At 47.4% G+C, this 12774-nt stretch overlaps 1 protein-coding gene across 2 annotated transcripts in view; it reads right to left on the minus strand.

Moving 5' to 3' along the window:
- Positions 1–760: 760 nt before the first annotated feature.
- The window catches only part of CDC42SE1 (CDC42 small effector 1), a 39712-nt gene continuing 27698 nt past the window's right edge, over positions 761–12774 (minus strand). Inside the window, exons 2-5 of one of the 2 annotated variants that reach the window (XM_083716222.1) lie at positions 8513–8883; positions 5918–6028; positions 3062–3165; positions 761–1471 (exon numbers count right to left, since the gene is read on the minus strand). In XM_083716222.1, the coding sequence (XP_083572348.1) occupies positions 3094–3165; positions 5918–6028; positions 8513–8566 (237 nt within the window). In that variant the 5' untranslated portion in view covers positions 8567–8883 and the 3' untranslated portion in view covers positions 761–1471; positions 3062–3093. The remainder of the gene's footprint in view (positions 1472–3061; positions 3166–5917; positions 6029–8512; positions 8884–12774) is intronic. The other variant, XM_083716223.1, reaches the window with a different exon arrangement.

Raw genomic sequence — 12774 nt, forward strand, 5'->3', positions numbered from 1 at the left:
GCACCTCCAGAGCCCCACATTCGTGGTTCGACGGAAAGAACTGAGGATCAAGACTCCTGCTGTCCAAGCAAGATCTCTGTGAAATGTCCCTACCCCAACAGAATGACGAACTTTGCCCAGCTGTGCGCTTTTAACAGAAATATTGCATTTTATATATATATATATATATATATATATATATATATATATATATATATGTCCCAAAATTGCCTTGATGTGATCCAGAGATTTTCTCCCTTCACGATGCTTTGCGGCCAAAGAGGCGACAAGGCCCTGCCATCATCCGGGCCGGATCCTCTCCATCTTCCGTGTTCGTTCTCTCGCTTTGCCTGGTGAAACATCGTCTCTCCCGTTTTGCTGCCCTTTGGTAGAGGAAGTCCAATGTGCAGAGGCTGCCCTGCGGTGTGGGATGCTTTGGCACAGGGAACCCAAAAGCAGCCACACTTCATCTTCAATGACTGGCACAGAGAAGAGGTCTTCAGGAGCAGGAGCAAAATGCTGGCCAATTGTGGAAGGTGGCGACTGGCTAGTGCCTGTGACTCTTGCGGGCCTTCCAGTCATTTCAGCAAGGCTTTCACAGGGGAGATTCCAGCAGGGTTAGCGCTCTGCCTCCTGCTCTTTAAAAAAACCCGTGCCTCATGGAAAAGTTGATCCTTCTCCCCCTCCTCAGAAAACACCCCAAAATCCAGTGATTACACTTCCATGTAAAAACAAACAAACCCAGTTACGATAAGTTCCTTTCCAGATTTTTTTTTGGGGGGGGGGGATGAAACAGAATGCACTTTTAAAAAATGAAGCAAAATGGCACACACATTATACATTTAAAGCACATGTACCCCGAGAATCCGGAGAACTGTAGTTTACTCCTACAGCGCTACAATTCCCAGCACCCATAGCAAACTACAGTTCCCAGGGTGATTGGCCTGGGTGTGTGTGTGTGTGTGTGTGTGTGTGTGTGTGTGTGGAAGAGGCTTTGGATGTGCTTTAAATGGATGGCATGTTCGCGGACGAAGATGCTTGCTGAAGCCCCGGGCGTCAATCTCCCTCAAACGCCTGCCCCGATTCCTTGCAAAGTTCTGAAAAAGCAAAATGCGGCAGCCACGAAACGAAGGACGGCATGAAAGACTGACCGAGGGTCCAGAGATGCTTCTGCATTTTGGGGGGGGGGGAGAGAAGAGAGAGAGGAAGCGGCAGCTAAGGGAGTGTTGGATTCAGGAAATCTTTCTATCCAAATCTGGGAGGCGAAAATTAGCGGCGGAATAAGCTGCTGCGTTTTTGTTGCTGACGCTCTTTAGAAAAAGAAAATCCGATCCGATTTGGAATCAGTTTGCATAAGTTACGAAGGGTGTTTGGTGTCTTCTGAGCTTCGCCGACCTGCCTCGTTAGGATCCGAGAAGGCCGCTCGCGCGAGGGTTGTTTACATACTTATTTCTTTCTTTGGGTTTTCTCGATTCGTTAATTTGCCTGGGACCTGCGAGAAGAAAAGAGATCGGAACGAAGAATTACATTCCCTCTCCACCTCCTTCCTGCTCCTCCACCTGAATTGGCAGGGGAAGTGAAACTTAGAAAACAGCGTCTAAGCTATATATTTTAACTCAAGACTTCCCTGGCAGGCTGCTCTCCAGGCAGTGGGGACTGTGGGATGTGATACATAAGTAGCAGACAAGTACAACATTCCTTGTTTTCCTAGAGTGGACATGCAAGGGGATGTTTGTTCTAGCCGGTCGAAAACTTCCTGTTTCCTCCTGGGCTGGAGCATCCTTCCTTTTGCATGTGACCAGAGGTGGGTGTGACTTTACCTGTGCAGGTAACAAAAGCACATGGGCACACAGCCCCCCTCCCTTCTTCTCCATCTTCCCTTCGTCGCGTGAACTGCAGTGACTTCCAGTTTGCAGTCACTGGGATTAACCCCCCTATATGGGGTAGATCCATATCTACATATTTGTAACTAAGTCTGCCTTCAGGGATCCAACTGTGAACTGATGGTGTGAGTAAACTTTTATATATACAGTGGACGCTCAGGTTGTGAATGTGATCCGTGCGGGAAGCACGTTCGCAACGCGCTGCGCCGCGTCTGCGCACGTGCGGGTTGCGATTTGGCGCTTCTGCAAAATATGATTTAGTGCTTCTGCACATCTACAAGCACCGAAACCTGGAAGTACTTCTGGGTTTGGCGCAGTGCACAATCCGAAATCGCACAACCTGAAGCTGTAACTGGTATGACTGTACTTTAAACAAGATTGTGGCATGTTTATTCTTTTAAGAGGGATATATGGGAACTTACTAGGATCCTGTGGGTTAAACCACAGAGCCTAGGGCTTGCCGATCAGAAAGTCAGCGGTTCGAATCCCCGCGACGGGGGGAGCTCCTGTTGCTCGGTCCCAGCTCCTGCCACCTAGCAGTTCGAAAGCATGTCAAATTGCAAGTAGATAAATAGGTACCGCTCCGTCGGGAAGGTAAACGGCGTTTCCGTGCGCTGCTCTGGTTCGCCAGAAGTCCTGCTGGCCACATGACCCGGAAGCTGTACGCCGGCTCCCTCGGCCAGTTAAGCGAGATGACCGCCGCAACCCCAGAGTCAGTCACGACTGGACCTAACAGTCAGGGGTCCCTTTACCAGGAACCTAATAGTAAGAGGCTTAAACAAGCCTGCAACCAGCTATCTGCTCTGCGTTTAAAAGGGGAATGTAAAACTCTACTAAGTTATGGCACAGGCATCCCCAACCTTTGGCCCGCCAGATGTTTTGGCCTACAACTCCCATGATCCCTAGCTAACAGGACCAGTGGTCAGGGATGAGGAGAACTGTAGTCCAAAACACCTGGAGGGCCAAAGGTTGGGAATGCCTGTTACAGAACTTGCTAGTGCAAGTTAGGAAGGATATTAATAAACAATATATCCTTTCCTGCCTCCCTGAACATTCCCACAGGGACTACAGCTCAAACCTTGGGCAGGGAGCCAGGATTCCTGGCTCTACGGCAGAACAAGCAGCTAGTCCTTAATGATCAGATGGGGAACTTTAAAAAAAAAAAGGGAAGGGATTTTCGTATCTAGCAAGGCACTTACACAGAAGAGAAAGCGGGGGAAACACCACAGAGCTACAAAACGTGGGAGCTGCTCCACTGTCGATCTCGGCCGCATTTGGATCTCATTTCATGCATTGCCCCCGTCTGATGGAAGAGAGAGAAAGAGATCGAGGTTAGGACTAAGCATCAGGAAGAAGTTTTGGAAGGCAAAAGCTGTTTGGAGGTGGAATGGCAGAGCTTAGAAGGTAGCGGGCCCTCCTTCTTCAAGCAGGCCCATCTGTCAGGATTTCTGCATTGCACGGGATTGGACCAGATGATCCTTGGGTTCCCTTCCAAGTCCCTCATTCTACGACGACGGAGTCAGAAGTGGTCCTGTTACAGCACCTTCGATTCCCACAGCTGTCAACTTACAGATTTGAAAATAAGAGACCAGCAGCCTTGAAAATAAGGGACCAGCAGCCAAAATAAGGGATTTTCAGAGCACAGGTATGTTCGCCTTCTGAGCCCCTCCGAGCCAAAGGCAGAAAGCCCAGCCAGCAGCCAAACGAAGCCTCAAGCGGTGGTTCCCACAGCGCACCACCCCGCAAAGGGGATGCAGCAAGGAAAACCACCGTCACCTCTCGGCTGGGAAGAGCTGAGCAATGGCGAGTCCCCAGGCAACGCGGCCAATTTGATCGGCACAAGGCATGCAAGCTCCACCCCCCAATCGTTCTTAGACTCCTTATTGGGTGAACAACGCAGCCAAGCAACACAGTTGGAGCCTCCCTCCTCCCTGGCCGGCAGGGAGGGAGGGAGAGGAGCTGCTTCCTTTGAAACCCGGGAAATTTAAGGGACATCATCAATAAGGGACAGCAGCGGGACACGGCGCTGGGATAAGGGAGTTTCCCGCCAAATAAGGGACGGTTGACAGCTATGTTGACTCCTCGCATCCAAGCTGGATGCTGGGGGTCGTAACCAATGACTCTCGAGTAGATTCTCTGAAAAGGCCTAGGGTTAGCCCATCTTCATTTGTTCAGATGGGTCTACTCGGAGGAGGTTGGATCCGGCCCCATGAGGATGCAGAGTGCAGGACGACACTGGGGAGATGAATTGTGGGACGAAAAGAGGAGGGCAACTCAGAACCACCATCTTGGAAATGCAGAAAGGGCCTCCAGGACAAAAATAAAAGCACCAAAGGAAAACCAAAAAATAGAAGAAAAGAAAAAAAAGAGGGGAAAATAAAAGGGACGTCCAACACTCTGTTGGTTACAAAAAAAAAAAACAAAACTGAAAATATTCACTCTATATTCAAGAGAGTGGTGCCCTGAGCTATAGCTTGTTTAGCTTATACGTAAATCTGGAACTGGGGGTGAAGCGATCGGGGTGGCGAAGGCAGGGCGGGTTTTTGGCTGGCGCTATCTCAGCTGGAGAAGCGAGGGTGCGGCGTCTGGCTGCCGTTCGGATCTCCCTTTGGCACACAAGACTCTCAGCGCCAGCTGGGCGAGGAAGGATGAAGCCCAGGAGCACATATAGGCATGTTTGCAAAAGGGGAGGGCATGCTGTGGCAAGCCCAGATTCTGCCAGCCCTGATGTTCTGAAACTGTCAAAATCTGTCTGCTGCAGCTTTCGATCCTGATTAACAAGCAGGGCTCTCTGTTCCCTGGCAAACGTCAAAAACGTCCTCTTCCATCTCACCTCATTGTTGGAGGGGTTGTGATAAGCTTGGCATAGCTTATCCTTTATGAAGGGAATTTAACTTTGACACAAATGGTAAATATTACGAGGGTTGCCATACGTCTGGGTTTTTTCCCTTAAAAAAGCTCAGCAACTTTCCTTAAAAAAATTGAACAATTTCCAAAAAAAGAGCTTTCTTTGGGCAATTTCCCCCCAAAAGCTCAACAACCTTTGTGTCCGGATTTCTTGAAATATGGCAACCCTAATATTACTAAAGAAATCAGGAAGATGGAGTGTTTAAAGAAGAGAAGAAAATGTTTGCAGGATATTTGAAGAATCATGTTAACAGGTTAAACTTCAGCAGTTTAGAGTATATAAAGATATGAGGCAGAAGGAGAACAAAAGAATTTATGGAGCAATTTAAAAATGTAGCCATAATGGGTATATATACAGAACCATGGAAGGGGAAGTCGATGATTCTGATTGTATGAGTAAGTTGAATGGAATGTGAAAATTTGTAATGGAAAAATGTATAAATATTTTTTAAGTAAAATACTAAAGAACCGAGGGTTTGCTGTCCAAAATTAATGTCACCAAATATTTCTGATGATACCAAGAGAGATATATTGTCAAAAGAACTGGCCTTATATATGATCTTGGCAGACGGGCTAGTAAGAAAACAGCCCAGAATTTCACACTTTCGCTCGCTTTGCAATATCGGTATAATGGAGCAAATTATGCATGATTTGAGATATTGACAAGGACCAAAAGCTCCAGACACTTTAAATATGATTACGCATTCCTTTACAGTTAAACCAGTCCACATCACAAGCCTGGAACCAGACCTGATAATCTGCAAATGTTGAAAGTCTCGATTTGGGATTTATTTATTTTTTAACCCATGTGCAACTGAACTCATTCTACATGCCTGATTTACAGTTTTGTTGCTCCTCTTTAGATCTGCGGCTGGAACTGCTCTCTCTGGTTTATATACGTTATAAAATGAAAATAATAAAAAAAAACTTTACAAAACCAAAATTAAAAATGAGGCCGGTTCGGCTGTCGCCCTCAAACAGCCGCTAGAGGGCAGACGAGGGCAAACCTTTCCTTCCCCATAGAACCTAATGAAAAACCCACTTCCTGCCATTTGCTAGAGTGGACGGGGAAAGTTTGGATCTGCTGCGTAGAAACGCCCAACTCCTTCCGAACCCAAACCGAACCGCCGAAGAGAACAGGGGTTTACCATGGGAAGACCCTCGTTCGCCATGTCTCCGGACCCAATGTGCGTCAGGTGGACGAAATTCATGGGCTCCCCTATCATGCTGCGGTCAATTCTCCGCCGCGTCTTCTTCGGCTGTGGGGAGAGAGGGAGGAACATGATGGGAGAAAAACATCACCACCAAAGTTGAGGAAACACGGGAACGGGCTTCGCCTGAGCCAGAAGGCAAGCAAAGCCTTTGGCGCATTGGAAGCGCCACTTGGAAGAGTCCGGTTGCCGGGTCAGGCCAAAGGGGGTCCATCAAGTCCAGCCCCCTTGTTCCCACAGAGGCCACATGCCCCTAAGAACCGGACTGTCTCGCCAGAGTGACGCATGCTCTGGTTATCTCCCGCTTGGACTACTGCAATGCGCTCTACGTGGGGCTACCTTGGAAGGTGACAAGGAAACTAGCACTAATCTAGAACACGGCAGCCAGACTGGTGACTGGGAGCAGCCGCTGAGACCACATAACACCGGTCTTGAAAGACCTACATTGGCTCCCAGTACGTTTCCGATCACAATTCAAAGTGTTAGTGCTGACCTTGAAAGCCCTAAACGGCCTCAAAGGCCCAGTAGACCTGGAGGAGTGTCTCCACCCCCATCGTTCAGCCTGGACACTGAGGTCCAGCTCCAAGGGCCTTCTGGCAGTTCCCTCCCTGCGAGAAGACAAGTTACAGGGAACCAGGCAGAGGGCCTTTTCGGTAGTGGCACCCACCCTGTGGAACACCCTCCCACCAGATGTCAAAGAGAAGAACAACTACCAGACTTTTAGAAGACATCTGAAGGCAGCCCTCTTTAGAGAAGCTTTTAAGACTACTGTATTTTAATACTTTGTTGGAAGCCGCCCAGAGTGGCTGGGGAAACCCAGCCAGATGGGCGGGGTATAAATTCTATTCTATTCTATGAACCTGGAAATCTGGATAGACTGCATCTGGAGCTGGAGGTTCCATAGGAACACGAAAAGATCCTGGCTGCCAGATCAGGCCAAAGGGGTTCTTCGAGTAGCCAACCAGATCCTTACTCGAAAACCCCAAACAGGAGCTGAGCCCTCTGTCCTCCTGCGGTTTCTAGCAACTGGAATTCACAAGTATAGCTGCCTCTGAGATAAAAAGGTAAAGGGACCCCTGACCATTAGGTCCAGTCATGACCGACTCTGGGGTTGCGGCGCTCATCTCACTTTATTGGCTGAGGGAGCCGGCGTACAGCTTCCGGGTCATGTGGCCAGCAGGACTAAGCCGCTTCTGGCGAACCAGAGCAGCGCACGGAAACGCCGTTTACCTTCCCGCCGGAGCGGGACCTACTTATCTACTTGCACTTTGTGCTTTCGAACTGCTAGGTGGGCAGGAGCAGGAACTGAGCAACGGGAGCTCACCCCGTGGTGGGGATTCAAACCGCTGACCTTCTGATTGGCAAGTCCTAGGCTCTGTGGTTTAACCTACAGCGCCACCCGCGTCCCTGCCTCTGAGATAGACTCATGGAATTGTAGAGTTCAAAGGGACCCCAGGGGTCCACCCCCTGCAATGCAGAAATCTTTTGCCCAGTGGGGGCTTTGAACCAACGAACCCAAGATTAAGGGTCTCGTGCTCTACCGACTGAGCTATTGGAAGCAGATTGCCGGATGAGGGTGATTTCTGTTCATTTATCATTAGACCTGTTAGTGATTAATTACCAAAATATCTCTATGTGATTTAAGAGTCGGTTCCTAATGTTTGATGTCTTATTGCCTTTTTACGTTTCGCTGGAAGCTGCCCAGAGTGGCTGGGGAAACCCAGTCAAGATATACCTTGTACCACAGAAACAGGAGGAAACAACATGATCCGTCCAAATAAACAGCTGCAGGAAATTTTGCCAGTGTGTTGGTAACAAACACAGTCATTATCTCAATCTACTGTCACACTGTACATTCAATGTACTCTGATACCACCCTGAACGGTCAAGGCTTTCCCCCAAAGGATTCTGGGAACTGTAGTTTGTTACAGGTGTGAAGAGTTGCCAGGTGACTGTTCCCTGCTATTCGCCTCCCAGAGGTACAGTTCCCAGAGTGGCTTAGCAGTCAACCCCTCTTGGGGGAACTAATAATAATAATAATAATAATAATAATAATAATAATAATATTTATACCCCACACATCTGGCCGGGCTTCCCTAGCCTCACTGGGCAGCTTACAGCATACAGTGGTACCTCGGTTCTCGAACGTAATCCATTCCAGAATACCGTTCGAAAACCGAGGCGCAAAGGGCTGGCTGCAAGTTCAATTGGAAAAATGGAAAAAGAGGCAGCGGAAGCCGTTTGACTTCCGAGGTGCGTTCGAAAACGGAAGCAATTACTTCCGGGTTTTCGGCGTTTGAAAAATGTTCAGCTTCCGGGACACTTGAAAACTGAGGTACCACTGTATCTAAAAACTAATAATAAAAATCAAGCCTTAAAAAACATAATAAAAATAATCAAGCCTTTAAAAAATCTTGCCAACTCTCTGCACTGGAGCATTCCAAGGGCAGGAAAAACCAACCCCAAAGGCTGAATTCAGACCTCTGGGCTGCTGCTCTCCGCTCCTGGGCTAAGAGATTCGGGACAACTCACCTGCCGCGATTTCTCTACGACGCAGCAACCCAGCTTGTGCCAGAAATCGCTCATATTCGTTGAGGATTCCAGCTTTCCACCTAGGGGGTCGATCTCCGCTCAGATACTGGTGAGCCGAACCCCTTTCCGCGTGCTGGATCCTTTTCTACGCTGGAAGGTTTCTGCGACCGTCGCGACCCAAAGTTGTTCCCCACCACCACCACTGCAGGGTCTAGAAAATTCACACGACGGCTTCCGAGATCATTCCGCGAGCTGAGACGATTCCGCCGTTCCGGAGAAAAGATGCCGGCGAAGATTTGCGGAGTTCGTTCCCGTGCCCTGACAGCGAGGCAGAAACAAATAGGTCTCCTTGGATGTTGTTTGAAGTCTACCTTTGGGGAAGGGAGGAAAGAGAGAGTCATTTAGGAGATTTTAAATATTCCTTAAGAAGATGAAAGTGTCAGAAGAGGCGTTCTGGATCAGCTCAGCATCCTGGTCTCATAGCAGCCATTGTACGGACAGGAAGCTGGGGTTAATGGGTCACTGGTCTGATCCTGCAACCAGGCTCTTATTTTTATATGAAGGGCTGCCCCCCCCGCTTGAATTGCTCAGAAACCCCGCCCACCCTTGGTGAATCCAGGGTCCTGTTGAGGAACGACAGATCGGCCAATGGGAGGCTGAGCTCTGACTTCCTGCAAATCCTGCGCTGCAAATCCTCCAATGGGAGCTGCGTGACGACAGCATTGCGTTTCTATGTATATAGCAAGAAACTGCAAACAGCATCAGCTACGAGTATTAGGATCGCAGAGGCTGTGCGGTTTTTTTGGCCAATTAATTTGAATTTCAAAGATTTTTCACAATTTAACTTCAAATTTAGTACAAGTTTAAAATATTTTTTTATGTTGGTTTTCCCTTGATGTTTCCAATCCCACCCTTTCCTGCTGTATTAAATGTTTGCTTTCCTTCTGGGATTGTACCCTTAAGTGGGTTTTATAAACTGGTCTCCGACCGTAATAAATTATCTATCTATCTACAACATACTTTTATCTATTATATTTTCCCTTCATTACAATGAATTATTCCTTTATTTCCCCCTTTTTAAAAATTCATGGTCAATACGCTGCTATGTTGGATCCTGTTCGAACTTTTAATAATTTTCCAGATAGTCCAAAGAAGGTTCAAAACTTCCATAAAGCTTTCAATATTTCTTCATTTTAATCTCTTAATTATGCTGTCTCCTTTTGTCATGTCCAAGGCTTAATAACCCTTTCCTGCCCTGTTTTGGTCCTGAGGGGGAAATTCTCTTTTGGGGAAGACTGTTAATTTGACTTTACTTCCCTTTTCTTAACGGGACACCTTCTTACTGAAGGGCGTTGCGACGCAGATCGCCCCACAACTTCCCTTTGAGGAAGATCAGACCCGGCAGATAAGACCTCATTTTTTACTGGTCGACTTGACTGCTCTCTGCAGATAACAGGAAACCGAGTGTTTCCATAGAACCAGACTGGAGTGACTTATTTTTCTTAAAAAAAGAACTCTAAACGAAAAAGACGCCACTTCCTCATTTTGAAAGCGTTGCCACAGAGAGAGACTCAGCGAGGGTCACTGGCTCTGGGGCTTGGATTTCTCAAGCTTTCGCGGCCGCCTGCGTCACACGACGGGCCGGAAAGTCATAACACAACTGCTGCGCAATCTGATGTGTGTTTACTGAAAATTGAGCCCACTGAGCTCAGTGGAGCTTGCACTGCGTCGGATCCCAGCCTTGCAAATAATAAAAAAACAATTTTTTTAAAAAATACAGAGGTCACACACCCGCACATTTTGAGCACTCTTACAATGCTTCAGGAACCATGGTTCCTCCCTGCAAAGAATCTTGGGAACTGTAGCTCACCCACTACAGCGCTGCGGTTCCCGGAACCCTGAACAGAAACTATGTTTCTCAGCAATATTTGTGGGAAGCCATGTGGCCAGTTGGTTAGAGAGTGTTCTGGTGGGAAGACATTTCGGTCCCCCCCTTTTCCCTGAACAAACACAAAACCACTGTGTTGCAAATTTCAACAATCTACAAAAATGCCAATACAACCCGATGGCTAATAACTGTTAGGGAATACAGTGGTACCTCGGGTTAAGTACGTAATTCGTTCTGGAGGTCCGTTCTTAACCTGAAACTGTTCTTAACCTGAAGCACCACTTTAGCTAATGGGGCCTCCTGCTGCCGCCGCGCCGCCAGAGCATGATTTCTGTTCTCATCTTGAAGCAAAGTTCTTAACCTGAAGCACTATTTCTGGGTTAGCGGAGTCTGTAACCTGAAGCGTATGTAACCTGAAGCGTATGTAACCTGAGGTACCAGTGTATATAATGTGTTACGATGTCATTCAAAATATACGACTAAGCCACTTTAAAATGATGTATATATCATACAACACATCTCACAAAATATACAAGTAACTTCAAGTTGTTATGTGTATCAGAGTCAAACAAACAGATCAAGGTTTAGCAAGGAACGCCAAGCCGTCTCTCAAAGGAAGACATCTCACAAAAGTCAATAATAATAATAATAATAATAATAATAATAATAATAATAATAATAATAATTTATTTGTACCCCGCCCATCTGGCTGGGTTTTCCCAGCCACTCTGGGCAGCTTCCAACAAAGATTAAAAATACATCAAAATACATAAAAAGGAAAGCGTCTCTCCAAAGTCTCAAAGGACAGTCTATCTGGAATAGTTCAACTGATTCGGAATAAAGTCAGCTAGAAATGGAATATAAGGCATTGCAAGTAATGAATGACAACAAAACTGTTTTGTTCCACAGGTTAACTTTTCTTCTCCCTGCCCTGAATCTTCCAGCATTCAGCTTAGCTGGAGGTCCACGAGTTCGAGTGCCACAGGAGAGGCAGGAAAACACTTCCCTATCCGCTTTCTCTATGCCATACATCATTTGATAAACATCCATCATGTCGCCTCTTAACGATGGATGGACTCGAACTCTGGTCTCCCAGGCCTTAGTCTGACACACTGGGATATTTTAAACCAGACTTAATACAGATCAGGGCATGCGCTCACCCTAGCGGCTGGAGGATGTATGGCGGCTAACAGATTGAGGTTGAATCCTGACAAGACAGAAGTACTGTTTTGGGGGACAGGAGGCGGGCGGGTGTGGGGGACTCCCTGGTCCTGAATGGGGTGACTGTGCCCCTGAAGGACCAGGTGTGCAGCCTGGGAGTCATTTTGGACTCAACAGCTGTCCATGGAGGTTAATTCTGTGTCCAGGGCAGCTGTTTACCAGCTCCATCTCGTACGCAGGATGAAACCCTCCCTGCCCACACACTGTCTTGCCAGAGTGGCGCATGCTCTAGTTATCTCCCACTTGGACTACTGCAATGCGCTCTACGTGGGGCTCCCTTTGAAGGTGACCCAGAAACTGCAATTAATCCAGAATGCGGCAGCTAGACTGGGGACTGGGAGCGGCCGCTGGGACCACATAACTGGCTCCCAGTACGTTTCGGAGCACAATTCAAAGTGTTGATGCTGACCTTGAAAGCCCTAAACGGCCTTGGTCCAGCATACCTGAAGGAGCGTCTCCACCCCCATCGTTCTGCCCGGACGCTGAGGTCCAGCACCGAGGGCCTTCTGGCAGTTCCCTCATTGCGAGAAGTGAGGTTACAGGGAACCAGACAGAGGGCCTTCTCGGTAGTGGCACCCGCCCTCCCTTCAGATGTGAAGGAAATAAGCAGCTATCCTATCTTTAAAAGACATGTGAAGGCAGCCCTGTTTAGGGAAGTTTTTAATATTTAATGCTGTACTGTTTTTAACACTTGATTGGGAGCTGCCCAGAGTGGCTGGGGAAACTCAGCCAGATGGGCAGAGTATAAATAATAAATTATTATTATTATTATTATTATTATTATTATTATTATTATTGACAAGCTTTTGAGTTCTCCAGAACTCTCCTTTTGCCTGATGAACACTTCTGGAGAACTCAGAAGTTTGCCGCATTTTTGTAGCACTTTGCTTGGTCCTTAGTTTTCATCTCTCTTTCCCCGTGACTCATTCAGCCCAGAAACCGTTGCTGATCATCGTTGTCATCATTGTTGCGTAGGTGCGTTTCAAAGTGGCATCGTAAATAAATAAAAATACTCCCGGTTTTCCTCTATCGCAGTCCTGAGGTTCCAAAAAGATCAGCCGATCGCTAATGCATCGTGGGGCAAAAGTCAGAGAGACACCCAATTTGGAAACGAAAAGAAGAAAAAAAGGGGGGGGGGAAGGAAAAGGTGTTT

Source organism: Podarcis gaigeae (genome assembly GCF_964106915.1).
Source record: "Podarcis gaigeae genome assembly, chromosome: 16".
NCBI lineage: Eukaryota > Metazoa > Chordata > Lepidosauria > Squamata > Lacertidae > Podarcis > Podarcis gaigeae.